The sequence below is a fragment of the Dendrobium catenatum genome, unplaced genomic scaffold, assembly GCF_001605985.2.
Source record: "Dendrobium catenatum unplaced genomic scaffold, ASM160598v2 fragScaff_scaffold_81, whole genome shotgun sequence".
NCBI classification, from domain to species: Eukaryota; Viridiplantae; Streptophyta; class Magnoliopsida; order Asparagales; family Orchidaceae; genus Dendrobium; species Dendrobium catenatum.
The window spans coordinates 836,551-859,004 of record NW_021318543.1 but is presented as its reverse complement, the minus strand read 5'-3'; the positions used below and the strand labels follow the sequence as shown (position 1 = coordinate 859,004).

Genomic DNA, 22,454 nt, shown 5'->3' with positions numbered 1-22,454 from the left:
ATAATTAAATAATAATTATAGTTAAAAAAATTAATAATAATTAAACTGAATTTAATTATAATTAATTATAATATAATATAATTAATAGATTAATATAATTAAAAATAATATAAATTTATTATAATAAGAATTAAAATAAACCTCTCCCTCTCCACCTCTCTCGTTCGGCAAAATGAAAGGTTGGCCGAGAAGCGCGTGAGAAGGAGAAAGTTTATCTCCACAACCAGTGAGCTCTCCATAGTGCTTGCGATCAAAATGTCTACTTCCGATCCTTACAGGTATAGGGACCTCGCTGGAGTGAAACAGAGAAGCAGCGCGAAAGGATAATGTTAACCTCACAGTCCGGCGAGCTCCCTTGTTGTCTCCCGATTAAAAGGTATAACTTCCGATCCAACTGGCAAGGTGCAAGTCGTTCAAGGAGCGGCGTCGAGCAGCACCGGAGAAGAAGGAAGAAGCGCACGAGAGGTAGGAGGTTTCCTTCAACAGCCGGCGAGCTAGCCCGTTCTTGCTCCGATCGAAAATGTGTAATCTCGGTCCGACTGGAGGGAAAGTCGTTGACGGGGTGAACGACGAACGTCCGCTCACGAAGGAGCGCGAAGGGGAGAAAGTTGTCTCCAGCGTGCGGGTTCCCGGCCTAACTTCCGATCAAGATGTCGTAACTCCGATCCATCAGGAAGTGGTCGTCGAAGGAGCGAAGTCTGAGCGTATGAGAGGGAGGGAGAAAAATCGGAGAGCGAGAGAATGATGTCGGGGTGAGAAGAAAGAGCGAGGGCGAAGTCGTTTAACACGAACGTAGAGGGACATCCGATCGTGCGAGTCCGTGGCGACGCCGTGCTGAATTCGGCGCCGGGACAAGGTACGTGGATTTTAATATTTTTTTTTTTTTTGTTTTATACCGGCAGGTTTACAACAATGATTTAGGCCAAATCCTGAATAAATCTCACGACATGAAATAAATCCTCACTTCCATCATCTCGTTTGATGGCTCCGAGATTTGGGCTGGAGAAACGAATGAAAAGGGAAAAGACCTTCTCAGCCAGCCAACCTCCCGCCCTACTTCCTCGCTCAAATGTCGTAACTTTCGATCCGAGCAAGAAGGGACGCTGTCCGAAGGAGGCGATTGGAGTGAAGCGGCGTCGGATGGAGGAAGGTAGAAGAGCTTTCTTCCTCTCTCTTTCTCTTTCTCTCTCTATCTCTCTCATAATTTAATTTCCTCTGCCTCAACCATAGGAGGACGAGATCGGGAATTGGGAAGCAATTCGGCACAGGGAACCGGGCAGGACGCTCAGTCGGAGAAAGAGACGGCTCGGAAGGAGAAGTAGCGAATGATGAAGGACTTAACTTGCAAATGTGATTTGACATTGAACACACAAAACTTGTGGACATCAAACTTGAATAAGGACAATTGAACTCAAAAACCTGTGGACATTGAACTCGAACCACAGTGGACTTTGAATATCAAAATGAATGAACAAAGACATGAACTTGAATTCCATTTGAATATTAAGAAGAGTAATTTGGAATAATTTGAGCATAAGCAGAATTCTTGCAAAGGAACTTGGTCTCTAAATTGATATAATAACAATGTGCTTGGGATCCAACAACAACAATCATTGTGAAGTTTAAAGAAGTGATCAACCCCAAATGGGAAGGAAAAATGTTAGTGATTAATGGTATCAACACTCAACATATATGTTACAGTCCCTCTTGAAATCATGATCTCCTTCTATTGACGGGCGATTGTAAGAAAAAAGTGACACAAAGCCATGATGGAAATATGATGATATGTCAGAAAACACACAATTACAGTATGTTCTTTTGACATGCAACACTGTATTTTAATATTTAATTGTATATATGTTATATATGTCTTCAACCCATTGTGACAGAAAGATGAGTGTAACATATGTGGAATGATTAACTAGATACAATGCTAATGCATCAATCAAACACTAACACACATTGTCACCGAATATAAGGATGAGTAATACAAAAATTTCAATATTATAAAGTTGAAAATTAGACATCAGTCATAAAACATCAATGCAAGAAGATACAGTAGTTCGTACTCCAAAGGCGTGTTTACAAATGACTATGAAAACAGTCATAATAACCCAAGTGCTCAGGAATGGGAATTGAAGATCCAAGATACCCTAGTAACTTACACATAACACAATAGGAAATGACAAATGGGGAGATCATAACACCTTTGCAGTCACTGTCACTCAATCTCAGCGAACACATTGAACCTCTACAAATCATAGTAATTCAATATGCACATACTCGCAAGTAGAATACGAAGAGCATGCAGATGATAGACAATTGATTCATAATGTCACCCATCATGCAATCCAGTGATATATGTTGAAGAGTTGTGAATGAGCAAGAACGAAATCTCAAGAGAAAAGATCTGCAATACAACAATCTCTCTACGAATACAGATGTATGTAAACATTGTCATCAATGGGTAGACGCCAGAAAGATTCAATAAATTGCATATCTGAAAGTCAATTCAGTCTGTGAAGGAAGACATCTACCTACCTACATCAGTAGTGGCGGACGCCACTGAAAAGACCAGTACAAAAAATCATATGCATAGAGAAATATGACAAGTGCAAGCTCCTATGACTATAAGGCAGAAGATTAGTTTAGTGCACTATAACCGCCTACCAAAAATCAACAAATGTGGTAGACAATCTACCTGTACGAAGCAGCGAACAATTTCTATCTAAGCAAGCTGCTCGCCACCGGATCTGCAACATTCGTACAAGCAGCAGAAGGCGTCTATTTCCAAGAATACCCCGCACGGCACTATAAATTGTATACACATAGGTACACTAAAAGGGGTGAAATAATTAAAACCCGTCATGGGCCCCGCGAGCGTGTATTGTACAACATGTGACGTCTAGGATTGCTGCGCGGGTTGACAATGAATTCAGGTTTGAACGATCTCTATACGGATCAATAGAAGTTCCGCAGGGTTTCGAACCGTTAAGCAAATATAAAGTTGTGGCGAACGCAGTAATATTGCTTTAAAACATTTATATTGGCCCATCAATGCCTACAAACAACATGAATTCACTAATAAAGGCTCAAAGCCTGCAAAATATGATCCTCTATCGATAGTTCGATAGCGTTTTGACAAGATTTAATCTACGTAAGAGAAATGACCCCGAACAACCCCGATGATGACGCGTATTGGATTGGTTAATCTCAACCGAGGTTTCACAAATAATTCTCAAAAATTCCAACCCAATCCCAAAACTCCACAAAATTCCAAAATCTCAAAATCCCAAAATCCCAAAAAATATTAGAATTTGAAATTCAACCTAATTAATCAACTTAAAGAAAAAATCCATCCACCCTCCGCAAATAGTTTTGCTGGGGCGAATAAATTAAAGTTTACTCAGCTCACAAAGAGACAAATTCCTATCGAAAATATCACTAGGATCCATTCTAAACAATCCTCTACCAAGTAAGGGACGTGGTAACATGTCCTCTAAACCGTCAGTTTCAACGCCAAATGGCATTGCAGTAAAGCGTTAATACCGGGGCCTCTGAACCGAGTGGTTTTGGCCGTCCAAATGGCACCACAGATAACGATTATGGCCAGAGCCAATACGCTCCTTATGCGTTAAATCCTTGAGTATGAATCAATTAGGATATGATCGATAGGCACCAAAGCCCTCCTGTTAGCTAAGGTGGATTTAAATTTGTCCCTTAGACAAACATCAACCCGGTCTACCAAAGGTTCCTTGGATATGTTTCAGTAGCAAAATTAATATTTATTAATAAGAAAAAGAAAAAGATTATCTTAACTTTATTTTATATGTAAACATAGTTAAATAAATATTAAAAGTTGAATGCATCAAAATGCCTATATGATAAATGGTTGCAACCCAAAAGATGGATAGGCAAAGCATCCATATGATAATGCTAGCAAGATATCTCACCAAGCACATAATTTATGCATACATTCATATAAATAACTCCCTTTGTTTGTATAGTTGTGTGAAGTACATTATTTATTGAAAGTTCAATTCCATGACCATGACTTAATTTGGTTTCATGAAAATAAATAGGAAGGCTCATATATTAATGGAAATTTTTGCTATGTGATAATGGTAAGTTTCACTTAATAAATCAAGGAATACACATGCCAACCACATATGCCAAAATGCATCACACCACCAAACACATTACATAAAGTATATGCAAAAAGTAATATACCCGTATGGGCCTTGACGAAGCATTTGTACCTACGTGACATTTTAGGATGGCTAACTTCGGGTCAAGAATGAACTTACGTTCGACCTGATTCTCTATGTGAAATAGATAGGAGTCGCACAGCTCAAACTGAGAAACAATATAGATGCGACATCAATCAGTAATATTTGTTATACGTTCAAGCTTTAAGGTCTATAAATAAGAAATTTTATTAAAAGACATAAAGCTAACAACGAACCAATCCTCTATCTACAATAGACAGTCCAAAAGGTCCCAACCTACATAAAGTGAAATTACTTATATAGTACCACCGATGATTATCGTGTTATAGAAAAATCTCAACCAAAGGAAGACCCAAAACATTCAAAATGCCCCTATATTCCCATGGAAACATTCAAAATACAAAAAATATTAAAATTAAAAATAAACACCAAAAATACTTAAATCTAAAAATATCTATTCCATCCTGCAAACAGTTTAACTAAGGGACAAATAATGAAATCACAATCACAAATGGTGCTCTTAGATGAAGCACCCATATTACCAATATGTCTTTTATTAGAAAAAACGTGGAAACGTGTCTCTAAACCAGTGGTTTACACTGGCAAATGGCACCAATTGGTAAATAGTATTATGACCGAGACCCTATGAACGGAATTTACTGCGCAAATGACACCATTAAATTAACGGTCTGGGTTAGTGAAGTATGTTCCAAATGAACCAAATCCTTGAAGAAAGAATCAATAGGAAATACAATTGATATGACATAAGCCCTTTGTTAGCTAAGCTGATTCAAATTTGTCCCTTTTAAAGCAAATATACATCATTAGTATATCAAAGGTGCTCTTAGATGAAGCCAACCCATATTACCGGACAAAAAATCCTTTGTCAAGGTTGGGGACTTATGGGATGCTTGATCGGGCCCCCACCACCGCCTTTAAGTGCAAATTGATAATTTTTTAATTTTAAATGTTAAGTTCAAATCATAATCATGTTGTATACATACGCTAAATACTAACGTATTGCTTTAAAAACTAGCCTTAATCGAAACTTCTCTCTCGCCATAGAGATGGGTAAAATTAACTAATAGGGGCATGCAGCCTTGTAGGAATATCTGAACTCAAATCATAAGTCCTTGCAAAATGAGGGCCAAAATCTCTAGTAAATGTCCTGGAAGATGAGGGCAGTTCAACCAAGTGGCCGTCCATATCGAAATAAACTGACCAGTTCTATAATTTTTTTAAAAAATAAGTATAAACAATATATTTTTATTTTATTATTTTTATTAAATTAAAAATTTTTATTAAAATATTAACGATTAAATTACACCATAATATATAGAGTTATCTCATAAAAATATGCTTTGTTTAAAAAAAAGTGTGAAAATTTATATTTTATAAAAGTGTTAAAAGGCAATCATCTCAAACTCCTCATGAATGTTGGGCTAAAAAAATTGCATTTATGATATATGAGTTGAATGTGAGTTTGGAGCTTTATTGAATCTTAATTTGGGTTGGTTGAGTTGCAGAAGTTTTTTAATTTGTTATTATAAATTTTATAATTATAAAATTGTGATAATTATATTATAAGAATAATAATATAAAATTTATTAATATTATAAATTTAATATATTATTATTAATATATTACTTATTACACATTTGTAAATTTAACATTGTAAATTCATATATTATATTAAATTTTTTACATGTTGTTATAATGTATATTATAAGAATCTCATTTTTTATCCACTTTAATTAATTATAAATTTAATTATAATTAAATTATTAGATATTGCATAAATATAATATAAGTTAAACTATATTCTTATAATTAATTATAGTATATAATTATATTCATCAATTTCAATTAATATTTAATTATTTTAATAATTTAATTATATTGAAGAGAGAATCTAAATAAAATTACTTAATTAAAAAATTTCTTAGATTATGAGAGTTTAAGGCTTAGACTCGCATAATTATTATATTAATTATTAATATTTTTAATTAAATATTATTATTTATTACGTGTACTCCTGTTCAACCATGAAACTCTCTCTTTCTGATTATTTATTTGGTCCAAATTTTTTACTAATCTTGATTAGTTATTGATGTGATTAATTTAAGTTTATAGAATTAAAAGATCAAACTAAATAGAATTTACGATATTCAATAAATAAAAATATTTTTAGGGACCTCATGCCATATCAAAGAAATTGTCTGAAATGTCATTATTGATAGAAATACTAGCCAAATAAATTACTACGGTTATACATTGAATTTGTTTTAAATTTTGTAAGAGTTTATAATTTTTTTTAATTTCATATTAATTATATAAGTTGAGTTCAAATCATATGGAATTAAATTAAAATTTTATATCACATTATTTTGAAACAAAATCAAATAATTCTGAATTATATAATATAATGATATATTGAATATGTTATGAAATATAGTACTAATCCAAATGGCCCTTTCTCAAAGCATTTCTACGTCTAAAGCCAAAAAATTGAACCTAAATTCCTCCGCCGGCGCACCGCATGTGGAATGGATAATCCCAACCGCCCATTTGAACCGTCTTCACTGTTTCTGTTTTCCTTGCAACAGCCGGCCCGCGCTGAGCTCAAACAGGACAGCAGTTTTCCTTTCCCAATTCTTCGTATGCACTTAATCAATATTTCCTCAAACCCAAACCCTAAGCCATAAAACAATGGAGGGAGAACGAAAGGCACTTCCAGTTCTTTTGCATTGGGACCGTTGACACAATACCAAAGAGTTCTGCTTCTCTCTCCGATCGCATCCAATCGAATTTCGCCGCCTACGAAAGGATGTCCTTTAATGGTAACTCAATCCCTGAATCTTGCAATCTTCAGCCGTACATAGGATGGCGATATTGAGTTTCCAGGATTGGTGTCTGAATACAAATTGTAGGAGATTTTTGTTTGAATCAAGTAAATTACGGAAGACGATATCTTTATTTTTTCTAGTTTTTGGTTATTTTTAAAATTGTTAGGGCGACATGAGGAGATGCATTCGTTCGGGAGGCAGTTTTTTTTCTAAGAAAGCAAGGACGGTAAACGGATTGAGTCTATATATGGGCCTAGCCGCCACCATTTAGATTTTTATAACTCAGGAGATTCGTGATAAATGATCGCAAATGATTCTAAAGGGAGATTCTATTGTGAGTTTGATCTCTGTTTAATTCCTTGGTTGAGTATGGATCGATGGTGTGATTAGTTGATGTTGAGAGTATGCTTATTGCTATGGTGAATTGGTGATTGGTACGAGAATTTTGAAGAGGAATTAAATGGGAATGGATTTATATGGTTGGTACAAAACTGTGAAAGGTTTATGATTTGATTGGTTAATGCTGTTGGAGAAGAGGAGGTATTTGTGGACGATGATAGGAAGGAGATATCATCATGGAACATTCTCTAATTCTGTATTTCTTATCTTAGTTGATTATAGAATACTTGAGTTTCCCTTGTAATTGGTTAAAGATTGCTAATATGGCCATTCCTGCCATGATGCATTATTCAATCCTGTACTGTGGATGCGCTAAATCATGTTCTCTGACCGATGATTTTTGGCTGGAGTGAAGCCACAAAGAAATAAATAGAAAAAACATAAATGAAACATTGTGTTCAGTGGTTGTGGGACAGATGGTGGAGCAGCTAAAATGGAAGCTTTGCTACTCTAAATATGTCCCAAGGAACTTTCTTTGCATGAGCCAACCTTGAGGATTCCTGGCTTGTGATCATTTCCTATAATTGTGCATTCTGGTCCAAAAATCATTGCAAAAAATTGGTAACTTCCCCCCTAACACGCAAGGGTAGGAAGAAAGATGGGTCTTTTGATGCGGACCTCCATACTAGGGGTGAAGATTCAATTTTCAGCGTAGAGTCCAACACGTGACTTGAAACTGATTGCGTATACAAGCTTGTCTAAAATTAGTTCTGGCTTAACTATTTAATTTCAAGCTAACTCAGATTGACATTTTGTTCGATTTTAGAGTTGGCTCAGAAGTTGAAAGTTGTGTGGTATCTTGGCTACTTTGCCATCTTTTAAGTTTAGCGAATGCTGATCTTCCAGTTACGATCCATACCCAGCAGTTTGACATGAGGTATTATATTTTCTTAAAAATTACTTCAGGCTGGAGAACTTTTGCTTCACTGCTTCGAAAAATTCTAGTTTGATGGTAAGCTTGGAACAATTAATTGAAATAGGCCATTGTAATACAAGAATGGGCGATGGAGACTGGCTCCGCTAACTCTTCACATTTTGCATAATTACTTCTTCCAATTGCAATCTTTCTATCTAGTTGCATTATTTTCACTTGACTGCATAAATTCTTTGATGGATTTTTTTCAAATGTTCTCTTATGCCATTTTGTCTGATTTAGGATCGTACGTGTTGAAAGCCGCGGTGCTCCGAGTTAAGTGGGCGTTACTGTGTTCCCTGTTTTCGTATCTAATGCTGTCACCCTTAGTATGATTGCGCATCTGTCATTGATGATATAAATAGTCCAGCAATTCATGTGAGTTTCTTTTCAAAATATTATTCACCTTTCTTGATTCATAAAATGACAGGTAGAGGTTAACTCAATAGATGTTTCCAAGTTCCCACTGCGCCAATTCAAAATAAGGCCTCTCAAGAAGAATATAGATTTGTAACCGAGATAGTACCCTGCTTACGAACTTTTGGATGCTGAAGAGAGATTATCCTTCAGGGTACCAGAATGAAATGGGGTGAAGCAGTTCAAATCATAAGCAAGGCTCTTAAAAGTTACCTGAAAACAGCCCATGAAAATGCTACTTGTGGAGCTTAGGAATGGTGGCAGTGGTGGAACTTCTTGATCGCAACCAGCACTAAAATCCCTCCCTTTTCCCCCTCCCCCCTTTGGAAAAAGTTTCCCCCCCCCCCCCCCTAAAGCCCTCATCGTTTCCACTGTTCTAGTGGTCAAACCGGAGCCATATTGTTGAACACTCGGATTAACTTTGTTTCCATCTGTTGTTGACATTGTGGTGCAACAATGTCAGTAAAGTATATGATCAATTGCTGCAGCAGCTGCCTCAAGGAATGGCCATTGGAAGGTTAACTGCAGTTTGATATTTCTAGTGAAAATTAACTCGGAAACACAACCGTGGTCAAAAATAACCCATGTTTGGTGTGACCACTCCTTGTGTTAGCTGTTTAAAAAAAGAATTAATTGGAGGAAAGGATACGAGACACTTAAATTTCATGCCACTGCATCGGTGGTAAAGCTATGGAAGAGCTGTTGTCAGGATGATTTTATTCAGGTAATATTGTATAACTTTGTAAAAACAATTTAAACTTTACTTACAAGAATTGATCAGAAAACAATATGAAAACTTTCATAGTAAACTACCAACACAAGTTTCCCTATTGTTCTGGAATCGCATGCAATAATTTTAGTAGCTAACTTTGGTGTCTTGAAGACTGAATACTGAAATACCCTTGGAGTATGAGGTGAAATATTGAAAAATGCCATTATAAACTATACAGAGAAGTATCTGCATGGAGTATAAGTAGGCATACCATTTTATACTGTGAACAAAAGAAATGTATAAGTGAATTTGGCTGTGAATCATTTATTTTATTGCCCATCGTGCAGTAGAGAAAGCAAGCCCAAACTAATGGTAAACATAATCTTTAATTTCCATTGAAGAGCAATGATTGGACCTTTTTTTTCCCCTTGTGAACAGGACACAACATTGATGAACTGTTTAATAGTGGTAGATTAGCAAAGAGATTAGTGTCATGTCCTAGAATCTAATTTGAAAATAAATTATTTTTATCTTTTAATATCATCCATTACTAACATTATCAATATTCAAAATAAATATATACTCGTATTCATTCTCAGTATCTATATAATATCTACTACAGCAAACAAACAAATAACATAACCTGAGAATTCTGGCCATCCTCACATTATTGATCCTCTCCCTGACTTGAATCCATTTAATTATAATATATAAACTAAAAACCTAGCAGGTGAAAGTTTTACCTAACGCATAATTGAACTTAATTAAGAAGTGACAAATACCTAACAGTATTACAACAAAAGTCATACTGAGCGAAAATTCACATTTTCAATAATAATCAAATTATCAGATATACATAAATAATATTATATAGGCGTCAAAATAAATTTTTGAGTAGGCAAAAGAATTGGCTTTATTTTCAAAAATTACCCAGCGAAAATCCCTAAATAATAATACTCAAACCATTCATAAATCTTTATCTTTATACATATAAAATTAGCGCGGTGAAAGTTTTATCAATACAAAATTTTCTTATTTTCAGTAACAGAAAATACAAATTGATCAAAAAAATACTATAAACATTAAAATATTGAAATCAGAAATAGGGTAAAGGTTCCCTTAAGTGAGAACGAGCAAATTTTTCAATAGGTTCAACTGCCAAAAGCCGCTTTGCGATCTCCAAAATCCAAGAATTTCTTCTTCGTCCGCACAATTTCCTAATTTTATCTATTACCCGCTTTTCTTTTAGTCGAAATTCATTGGGAAAATTGATTGAAAATACTTATTTCATGACTTGGGCTTAATGAAATGGATTATATTTTTTTAATAAAGAATAAAATTATCATATAATATAATTACTAATTTATTCAATTTTTTAATTAAAAAAATCCATATAAATCTATTTGGGACTTAAAAATAATAGAAAAAAGTATTCAATAAAAATAACACATTTTATTTAAAAGACTGGTGAAATCAATTTGTAAAACAGACACCCTAATGGTGCCCAAAAATGCCTCACATTGTATTGACAGATGTCAATTTATTAAAGATTTCCAACCGGCGCTCAAAATTAGGAAAAATTCTGGAATTTCTATACGTATCTGATTGATGACTAGCCTTAATCGAAAGTTCTCTCTCGTGATCGAGAGGGGTAATTAACTATAGGGGCTTGCGCCTATAGGAAACCAGAACTCAGATCATAAAGTCCTCGCAAAATGAGGGCGAAATCTCTGGGTAGTGTCTTATCTACAAACCCATCTGCCTTCCAAAATTTACCTCGGAACTTAGTTCGTTAAAACTCCCTCGCCGAATAAGAAAAGCGAGTGGAGGCCGAGGCCGAATTTTCGGAGCCCACAATTATACTTTTTCAACATGCATGCAATTATGATTTGTCTTTGTTAGTGCTCATTACTGTAAATTCCAAACATGAAACATTTTCCATCAAAATAGTTCAATTCTCCCAAGTCCACTATCAAATGATCTCAAGCATGCTATTAGAATAGACTATTAGTGGAGAAATTGCAAAGAAAAAGGGAAAACTTTAACAAAGCCATCAACTGTCTTTGCATCCCACCCAACATAAAAAATAAAAAACCAATCATTTATCTTGCACGAATTTTTAATATGTTGAAATAATCATCTTAAATTATGATCTTCTCTAAAAAATATGTAATCCATTTAATTGTTAAAGATATATTTTAAGTATTTTCTAACTAAAAATCTATTATTAATCTTTTATTCATTTGCAGGTCTACTATTTCACTTAATATATGACACATGTTCCTAGTATATCTTTATTATTATTATTTTTTTAATCAAATAAGTTGATAAATTTATCATATAATATAATATAACTTTGTCTATAATAATATCTAAAAAGACAGCCCACTAATTGTCAGGATAAAATAAGAAATATTTTTTTAAAGCCACATGATAATTGCTCTTCATAATTAGGTTTTTGACTTGGAGAAAAGGCAGGCACCATCTCCAATTTGTTCATTCAAAAAATAACTCATGCCACATATATAAATCACCTCTTGTTAGGATTGGGATTTTGTACTGTCTTACTGTAAAACTTTTTTTTATTAAGATGTTAATGAGGCTTAACAGTTTAACAAGAATTTTTATTAGCCTAAATAGAGATCAGCTTGAGCTAGTTTATAACCAAATTTTATTCAACTCTAAGATCACATCAAACATCTTCAAGCCACTGTTGAGCAAGAATCTTTAATTTAAGAGCCCTACCTTCAACTTGTGCACCAAAAAACTCTATATATGTACTTTGATCTATGAGGCCTTACATAACTTCATTTCCTAAGATCAGTAAATAATGGCTACCTCTTTTATCAACTCTCTTCACAACTTCTTCCTCCTCCTCTGTGTTCTTCTTCTTACATTACTTTTTATGGTTCTGAAGATTCAATCCAAGAAAAAAAATCAAAGTATTATTTCAAATTCTCCACCAGGAAGCTTAGGATTTCCATTAATAGGAGAAACGCTGGCTTTCATCTCTGCAAATGGCTGCATCAAAGGGCTTTATGATTTTGTTGAAAGAAGACATCTAAAGTATTATAATACCTTTATTAATTTTCTTTGCAATATATCATCTTATTTTTCATTTTTATTCTTTATAAAATCTTTTCGCTGTATGTTGTGTTCCTTTAGAGCAATAAAAAATATATATTTATTATGAAAACATGAGAAATTTTGAAAACTATCAATCCTAAAAAAGAGTTTTGAATTTTGATGATACTTTGAAGCTATTGTTTTGTTTTATTAAACATAAGAATATTATTTATGTAAATTTTTTTATAATTTAGTATGATTATTAGAAAAAAAAAAAGAATTAATTAGGTGTATATTTTTGCAGGTATGGAAAATGTTTCAAGACAAAAATCTTTGGAGAAACTCATGTCTTCCTTTCATCAACTGAATCTGCAAAATCAATTTTAAGTGGGGATTCGATTGATTTCTCCAAAAGATACATGAGATCAATTGCAGAATTGTTAGGAGATCAAAGTATACTATGTTTATCTTATCAGAATCATAAGTTTATGCGTGGAATCATATCGAATCTCTTCACATCAAATTCCATGGATTCTGCAATCAAGAACTTTGATGAACTTGTAATCAGAACAATGGCTGAATGGCAGCAAAATGAAGCAGCAGTGGTGCTTAATGATGCTATGAAGGTGAGGGTCTTTAATTAACTTTTTTTTTTTTTTCATGTAGAAAATACAAATGTTGATTCAGCTATTTGAATATTTTATTAATTTCATGATACAAATTTGGCAAACCTCACAGTCCCTTTTTCTGAACACTACAAAGTAATGTTAATTAAGTGTTTGGCCTAATCAATTAATGAGAAAAAAAACAATGTCAAATTAACATAATTTTTAATCAGAAAAAAAAAATTCATCATAAATTCTGCTCTTTTTTTCATTTTCAACTTATTCTGTCAGATTACCTTCAATGCCATATGTAAAATGCTGATAAGTTTAGACCAAGAAGAAGAATTAGAAGCACTGCAAAAGGATGTATCTGAAATAAGTGAAGCAATGGTAGCCTTTCCTTTGAAATGGCCTGGAACTAGATTTTTCAGAGGAATCAAGGTAACATATTTATAAATGGAATATTTTATTTTTTAGTTTTATACATGTAGGTTTAATATATAAGAAATCATTATTTTCAATTATTACTTGTATTGCAGGCTAGGGAAAGAGTCATGAAAGCCTTGAGGAGAAAGATAGATATGAGGAGAAGGAGTTCAGACTATTATGAGGATTTCTTGCAGTCCTTGCTTGCAAGAAATGACATACAAAATGAAGAGCCATTATCTGATAGACAAATTGAAGATAATATATTGACATTAATAATTGCAGGTATGGGCATTAAATTTTTTTTCATTTTTCATGAGTAATTTTATGTGGATCACATTTATATTAGTCATGATCATCATTAGTAGACAAAGTGCTTATGAAAGAGAAATCTTTGATGTAAATTTTTTGTTAACATTTATTTATAAAGATGTGTATATATGTGCCTTTGCCTTAATTACTTATATTTTCATTTTATTGCTCTCTTTTGTACTGCCATCCAACATGTCTGTCACTAGAGTCACATCTAACAATTGAGTCTAAGACATCATTTGGAACGGCTTTCTTATTGCTTCTTAAAGTAATTTTTTAATAGAATAATTTTATTTTTTTTACTAGAAAGCTGCTTTAAGAAACAATAAGAAAGTTGTCCCAAACAAAACCTAAATTATATTCTCATGCATAGATATTACTCCTCGATCTATATAAGAGATCTAAAAATTTAAACCTAATAAAATAGGTTGATAATCATAAGTCTTTTTCAATCAATATCACAATCATGTTAGTGCTATAAGAAATTATTTTTTTTTCTTTTTTGAAGGACAAATTACAACAGCAAGTGCCATAGCATGGATGGTTAAATACCTTGATGAGAATCAACAAGTTAAAGAGACACTAACGGTGAGTTCCAAATATAATATTAACAAAAAAAAAATGCTCATTCAATTCGAACTCTTTTTTCATTATTACAAATATATATATATTTATTTTGATTATTTTCCATATTAGGCAAAACAATTGGAGCTACAATTCAAATTTTCCAGAAATGCATATCTAAAGCTTGAGACTTTGAGTGAAATGTCATATGCATCAAAGGTACACACCAACATAAATAATAGACATATAGACATGTTCTTTTAAGCTTTAGATTTAAATAGAAGAATTTATTTACTTGTAATTTTTATTTAATGCCATTTGTTGATGCTGCAAATTATAAATTGCAAGCTTTATCTTTACTATTGAATAATGTAGATTGTGAAGGAGTCCTTAAGGATGGCCACTATAGTATCATGGTTCCCAAGAGTGGCCTTGAGAGATTGCCAAATTGAAGGTACATTTAATTCATTTCTTAACAAATATCAGCAATTCATAGAAATGTAAAACTTAGATAGTTTGCTTGAAGATTTGTCATATTGTTTTGGTGAGAGAGTCTTATAATCTATTTGTGCATTCTCAGGCTTTCATATTAAGAAAGGTTGGATAGTCAATGTGGATGCGAGATCAATACACCATGATCCTATGCTATATGCTGATCCATTTGAGTTTAATCCATCGAGATTTGATGTAAGTTTCATTCAATTGTGTAAAATTAGAAATCTTATACAAACAATAGATTAATATATGAAAAACTGGTAACTAAATAAATGAATATTAAATGATGATGATAATAATGACGACAATGATGTGATGATGATGATGATGATTATATGATGATGGTGATGATAAATTTTTGATTGTATGAAGAGTCCTATTTAAATATGGTACTTCAAAATTACTCATATTGTTTTTGGAGGTAAAAAAAGCAAGTAGTTTTTGTTAGTTTTTATAAACTTATTGAACAAGAATGTCAGACCAAATATTTCAACTGTTTTTCTCTGGTCTTTTGGACCATTTTTGTCTCAAAGTTCTTACTGTGGATTTTATTTTATTTCATTTCATTTTTTTTTTCAGGTCGAACTGAAGGCTTGTAGCTTTCTAGCTTTTGGCACAGGAGGAAGAACTTGCTTGGGAATAAATCTTGCCAAAGCTTTCATGATGGTTTTTCTCCATCGCCTTGTTACTACATATAGGTAAGGCAACTACTGATCATTATATGATTGGTTGTATGAAGACTTTTGCCCAGACAAAGGATATATCTATGACATATATAGTTCATTGATTAAAACTTAGAAGAGTGAGAGATCAAGATTTATTTTGGATACATCACCAAAAATCATCTTGATCAAGCACTAATCTCCAGACATATTTAAACTAGAAACTTTCAAAATTAAATTTGGGACCATCCAAATTCCGATCTTAGCAAACTTACAATCAAACTAAGCGTCTTGACAAGATTAACCTAATGACTTCAAAATCGATCTAATCTCAAATGAGCTCAAATCAATGGACTGAAGCGTACTTAGAAGATTTAAAGCATTAATTGAGTAATCAAATTATCTCCAAATATAACATGCTTATAGACAACTCGAGCGGCCCGATGGGACAAATCCAACGAGCCCAAGATTAGTTAATTCTGACATCATTAAAGCACTTATAGGTTTGAAGAAAAGTTTATGATTAAAGGAATAAATATGGACCGTTTGATGGAGCACTCTTACATTTTCCAACCATCATCGCCAACAACCACAAGCAGCTATTGCCGCTGACAACCACCATCGCCACCAACGACCAGCTTAAAAAAATCACCACCTCTTCCAAAATACTAAGAAGATTAACCCTGTTGTTGGGTATATTTGTCCGCATGTGAACATCTACTTTCTATACTCTTTATAGGGATAATCAAAACTTGTTATTGGGAATTAACTATCCTTCTAAGGACACTAAATTTCTATACTTTTCCTCTTCTTCAACAATGAAGAAAACGAGAATCATTGTATCACTTTCAATATAGTGAATTTTACAACTAGGCTAGGCCCCGTGGTTTTTTCCTTTTTCAGGTTTTCAACATAAAAAGTTCTCTAGCCCCACTACTACTTTTATCTATTCGCATTCAATCTTTCTACAATGCTATGACATGAAATATACACTCTATCGACTCAAAATTTCTTGCACGCAATAGTTTTGCGCCATCTGTGGGAAAGATTCATGGCAGGGGGACAACCTTTGTTATAATCTCAAAAGGTCGATTGTTCACTTCAACGTCCTGGGCATGATTGAAATAAGATAGTCATTTTGTTATGATTTATTATCAGGTTTAAAGGAAGTCCTTCAATATTTAGGGTAACCTTATATATTGTTCTATCACCATTCAAGCATTAGCTATTGTTGCATCAATTTCGTGGAATAAGAATTGGACTTGTGGGACGTAACTTTGATTGCAACCTCAAATGCGATTGTGACCAAAAAAATGTTCTCCAATATTTTCAACATCCGAGACAATGTCACTGGCAACCATTTTTCATAAAGCTCCTAACAAATGCAAGAATTTTTCAAGTAAATTTCAAGCTCTATATAGTTCTCAGTTGAACTTTTGCTCCTTAGGCATGATCTTAATCTCGACCTCGAAAATGAAGTAAAGGTCTAAAGACAGACCAATCTTCAATTTTGATTTATGATACATGTGGCATTCGCTCCCTCTCAATCAAGGTATAATCGATACCAGGGGAACTCAATTTGATCATTTCCATAAAGGTTAATGTCATGGAGCAACGCTGTCACAAACAACATCGGACAGGTCAAACATCCTTAGTGGATCAAGCAATGCTCTGATAAACAACATATGATAGGTAAAATATCCCTTGTGAAATTTCTCAATATTTTTAATGCAAGTTAACAACATCAAGTAACACTCTAACAAATAACCCTAGGAAGGCACCCCATGAGATAACATCGAAGGGAAGCTAGTAATGGATAAAGTCATTACTAGAAAGATCCCACGAGGGCAAGTGGCAGACAGGGTCTCCACTTACAATCCCAAGAAGGCATATGTCCATGAGGTAGCCTCAAAGGGAAGCTATTAGTGGACAAGGACCACATTAGAAAGATTTTATGAGAGCAAGTGATTGACAGGGTCATCACTCATTCAAAAACCTTATAATGTAAAAGCCTAAGAATGTTCAGAATTATTAAAAAAATCTTTAAAAGTAAAGGCCACAGAAATAATACATGTACATAAAACCTTTGAAGGCTAAAACTCTCAAAAGGTAGATGTACACATAAAATCTCAAAAGGCAAAAGCCTTATAAGGTTTAGGATTATCCAAAAATCTCTAAAGGCATGCACCGCAAAAGGCACAGGCACATCCTAAGAACATCAATTCCTAAACTACTACAAGTTTGTTTAGGGAAATCTAAATCAAAGATTCCAACAACAATTGATTCAAAAAATACGAATCAGCTTTAACATATCACCATTCCACTTAGATCTCTACAATGAATAGAGTCAAAGTCGTGTGCATTGGATCAATTTACTTCATTGCATTGTTCAAACATATAAAAAAACTAGACCTTAATTAAACCTATTGTAATTGCTTAAAGTTTAATGCAATATAAGGCTTCATTTGGGATAGCTTTCTTGTTGCCTTCTAAAGTAGCTTTTCAGTACAAAATTTTATTGAACTAAAAATTTGTGTACTAATTTTTTTTTTATAAAACAATAAAAAAGTTGTCCCAAACGAAACCTAAATCTTAAAATATATCACACTCATCTAAGGATAAGTTTATTGGCTTTGAGACTTACTAATATTCTTTTTTTTTTCTTTGGTTATTCCTCAACTGTTGTTGAAACAGATTAAACAATTAAAGTCATGTCCAAAACTAAAAGTAAATTACTTGTTTGAATCAGGTGGAGAGTTACAGACAGAAACCCAAGCATGGCAAAATGGTCCATATTTCCAATGTTGAGGAGTGGTTGCCCAATCAAGATTGCTCCAATAGCCACACACAATGTGATACCATAAACTTGTTTATATTCAAATACTGAAAGCTTACTTGTAAGTTAATGAAATCCAATATCTTGATGATGTTGTGTATTTGATTCATGCTTAGTTTGCCCAGCTCATTCCCAACATCTAATCTAGATATTTTTAAATTTAATTAAATATTAATTACATGGTTTTTAATAAAAAAATATTTTAATAAAGTATATATTATAAATAGACATGCATAATAATATTAATCAATAGTTTAAAAATAGTTAATAAAATTAAGATGCATTACTTGAACCAGTTTGAATTTAGTTAAAATAGTTCCTACTTGATTTAATATCTATGATCATGCACACCGATTAAGCCCACCTAAAAATTTAAAATTCGTGATGTGATATTCTCAATACAATTATAGATAGATTAAGCTATTTTGAATTTAGAAATTTAATTTTACAACTTACCTACTAAAAGTAAGTAGTCCGACAAGACATTCAAATATTGACCATCCACTAAGGGTTCATGACTATGCTAAAGAGTTAATTATTTTGAAACATTGGCATAAAAGGATAAGACATATAATTGTACTTAAAGTCTTTATAATACTAAAGTATAGAGACTCTCTATTGATTCAGCAAATTGGTCATTGCCAACCTTGTCAATATAAAATCGAGTAATCCTACCATGCTCAAAGATCAGTCTGCGACAAGATTTTGGAACGTGATAACTGGGCTTTAGGTACTCATGTGTTAATTCAGCAAAGGCATCTTCAATCTTCTCCTCTATGTAATCTCTTACTTCTTGCTTCGAGCAATATTGTTTTTTCTTGTGTAGAAAGATTTCAATTTTTTCCTCTATCATTAGATTCTGAAACCATATAATAAAAAGAACTTGTTTATTAGTTGTTACAATTATGCAAATAAAAGGAAATTGGTTTAAAAAAGAATATATTGATGCACTTACAAGTAATGCAAGATATAAAGTCAGTTTTTCCTCGATTTTTGATATGTGATCCAAGCTTTTGAGTGCCTTATTCAATAGAAGATCTCCCATGAGGAACATGGAGGGTAATAATCTACTGGTGACTGCTAGCCCTCTCTTATATTGTTCAACATATTCTTCTAAGCTAGAAAATTGCTTTGCATCTTTAAACTCCCTCATCTTTAGATATTTTTGCACTTGTAACTTTCTCTGCCAAATGAACCAATTTTTTTTTGCTTTCACACTTCTTAGATAAGAATATAGATTATTCCATGAAGGTTTTTAATTTCAATGTTATCTTACTAGATCATGCAAGTAGGGGAACACATCATGTCCTTGTGCATTCTTGGCTTCAATTGCTAGTTCATTGATGGTATCATAGGCTCCCATAAATACTCGTTGCAAGGTGGGTTCAAGAACTTGCGCCACTGAAGGTTTCCATCTACAAACATTGTCAAATAACATATTATATATATTTTTCACCAATAATACAACGTGTAATACATGTAAACTTACTCATTTAGTGCTTGGCAAAATATTTTTAGATCATTGATGGATTCATGGCTTTGAAATACGTCTTTGAGTATGTTTTCAATGCAATTGCATTTGGTATAAGCTATCCTGGAGGCTGAAAATTCTGGCTCATATATAGCTGTGCATATAGAGAGATGGATCCCCCGTGGGTTGAACTGGGTTACTAGATGATCATCAAAACCATAAGAATTCAACCATCTGGGATGTAAAAAAAGAAAAAAGAAATTAGAAGCTTTAATAAAACTTTATCTTTAAGTGTATGTAGCTATGCATGAAAAACAACTCACGTAAGTATTGAATTAGCTTCCCCTGTGTGTATGGCATGAAGCTTATTATAGTCTAACTTCGCAAGCTCCAAGTATTTTGAATTATTGATATTGGACATCCTAAAACATAAGAATACAATAGTAAATATGCTACCAAACCCACCATATTATTTAATATACATGTAATTATTAGAAAAGATGCCAATTGCTTTACCTAAACATAGACTTGCCAATCCAAACATCATCATCTCCATAATTTCTTATGTATTCTTGAACTGCAAGCCTAGGAAGACTCATCTTCCATGGTTTTCTCAGTTCCCACTCTATCTAATCATTTTTAAGATTAATAGAATAAAGAATATATCCTATCTATGTTATATCTAATAAAAAGATCAAAGAAAGATGTAAATCACCTCCTTGTTTAAAGCTTTCTTTATAGCCCACTTATCATGCACTTGATTATCTCTGATGGTGTTTATTAGATGTTGTTTAGCAAAAGAATTAGCTTGTTTTAGTATTTTCTCTCCTGGGAATGCGATTTGGGAGAAGCGATACAAGGAAAAGGTATCTGAAACTCCTTTGTGTGTCTCACCCGCATAGCACATGAAGTTGTCATCATCATACTTAAAGTACTCAAGCACATCTGTAAAATTAGTTAAAAATGCAGGCAACATTAGCTTTAGTGCATGCAAAATGTGTCTATACTTGGCATATTTTAAAGAATGTAAATTCATAAGGTTAGTCTTGATTAAATAGTGAATTTATATTTTAGCTTTATATGGAAAAAGACTTACCAGAGGATACTGGGTAACCATGTAGCCTTAATAATAGCATTGTTATGCATGTATCATCAATATCAGTCAAATAGAGATCTCTTGCCCATGCAATCCCATCTTTTCTTAGATTTCTATACAATAACAAAAACTTACTATACATTATATGCATCGTTGAAACCTTGCATCAAGCATGATTATCTCTTACCTATATAAATAGTTAAGAGTATTGGAAATCTCTTCATGAAAGTGGTGATCTATTCCCAAGCGTTGGATTGTATCGACCATCCAGTTCCGCTCAAATATGTCAACAGGATATGCAAAAGGAACTGCAAATCATATAATAAAAAAATGGTAGTATATTATATCTAAAATATAAACAAATTAGTGTGATACATAAAGGGAACTACCATGATCTTCAAATCTCTTCACTATGTTGGTTAAGTATTCAAGACACTTCTTGTCATGAGAATTCAAATAAGCAGCTACAGTAGCGGAGGGGGAATCTGCGAAGCTTCCATTTGAAGATTGCAACTTCAAAATCCTATCCCATTGAACCAACTCTTGCAATGCTTCTAATGAGTGAAGCATCGTAGTGTGAACTGAATGCATTACTTCCACTGGAATCCTAGAGAAAATATTTTTGTAGTAAATATTTTAGTGGACAGAATTTAAGTCCATATGAGAGCCATCTTCATTTCATATATAATTTTAATTACCTCCTCTTCTTTTCCTCTCTAAGTGTAAAGATATGCTTTAAACATGGTAGCTCATAAGGAAGGCTAAGCCCAAGACTTTGAGCTTCTTCGAGCATTGAGGGAAATGTAATCTCAAAACCAACAAGTCTTCTATTGCTTTTTTCCTTTTCTAGATTAGGAATATATTTTTGCAAGAAATAAAGTCCTGTTCAGCAACAAAACAATAGTAAATCAAGTGAACATTGTAAAAACCATAAAATGCAAAATACATATAAAATGACCAGTGCATGCTTTGATTTGAATTTAACTACATAAACAAGTTTATCAATTCCCCCTATACATGCATTTTCTCATTATGTATATCATTTCACTGAGAGATCTCCAATCCATTATTAACCATTTATCTCTAAGAGATGTACTTATTCATTGAAGAAATAAATGGAATTTATAGCTAATTAAAGAGTTTATGAAAAAAAAAATATTTTTTACAAGAGACTCAATTATTAGCTCATTAATGAGGTAATAGGATTTTGAGAGAACTGTGTGAAAATCTATATTGCTTAACATATATAGGCCCCATAGGATACAACGCATAGTTCTTTTGTTTGTTTTATGTCTAGACAATGGATAAGACTTAAATTCTAAAGCATTTATCATTAAAATTAATGACTTTGTTTGGCTATACTTATTTTGCATGGCATTGCTCAATCCTTAATTACTTTTGGGCT

At 33.0% G+C, this 22,454-nt stretch overlaps 2 protein-coding genes across 5 annotated transcripts; one reads left to right on the top strand and one right to left on the bottom strand.

Moving 5' to 3' along the window:
* Window positions 1-12,230: 12,230 nt before the first annotated feature.
* On the top strand, window positions 12,231-20,023 carry LOC110095909 (abscisic acid 8'-hydroxylase 4). Of its 4 annotated transcripts, none has more exons than XM_020821622.2 (11): window positions 12,233-12,582; window positions 12,887-13,208; window positions 13,479-13,628; window positions 13,727-13,898; window positions 14,434-14,513; window positions 14,622-14,708; window positions 14,865-14,943; window positions 15,070-15,176; window positions 15,564-15,682; window positions 18,396-18,543; window positions 19,762-20,023. In XM_020821622.2, exons 1-10 carry the CDS (start codon window positions 12,347-12,349, stop codon window positions 18,508-18,510), a joined length of 1,467 nt encoding a protein of 488 aa, XP_020677281.1. In that variant the 5' UTR covers window positions 12,233-12,346; the 3' UTR covers window positions 18,511-18,543; window positions 19,762-20,023. The 4 variants fall into 4 exon arrangements, with proteins under 4 accessions (XP_020677282.1, XP_020677281.1, XP_028552461.1 ...); XM_028696628.1 differs by lacking the exon at window positions 19,762-20,023 and adding an exon at window positions 19,110-19,308; XM_020821623.2 differs by lacking the exons at window positions 18,396-18,543; window positions 19,762-20,023 and adding an exon at window positions 16,150-16,491 and having other exon boundaries at window positions 12,231-12,582.
* Window positions 19,750-21,640, bottom strand: LOC110095908 (bifunctional levopimaradiene synthase, chloroplastic). The gene is made up of 8 exons (XM_028696495.1): window positions 21,439-21,640; window positions 21,237-21,357; window positions 21,050-21,162; window positions 20,669-20,898; window positions 20,470-20,582; window positions 20,277-20,375; window positions 19,972-20,187; window positions 19,750-19,897 (listed from the first exon to the last, which is right to left on the bottom strand). The coding sequence occupies exons 1-8, from the start codon at window positions 21,638-21,640 to the stop codon at window positions 19,750-19,752; spliced, it is 1,242 nt and encodes a 413-aa protein (XP_028552328.1).
* Window positions 21,641-22,454: the final 814 nt, after the last annotated feature.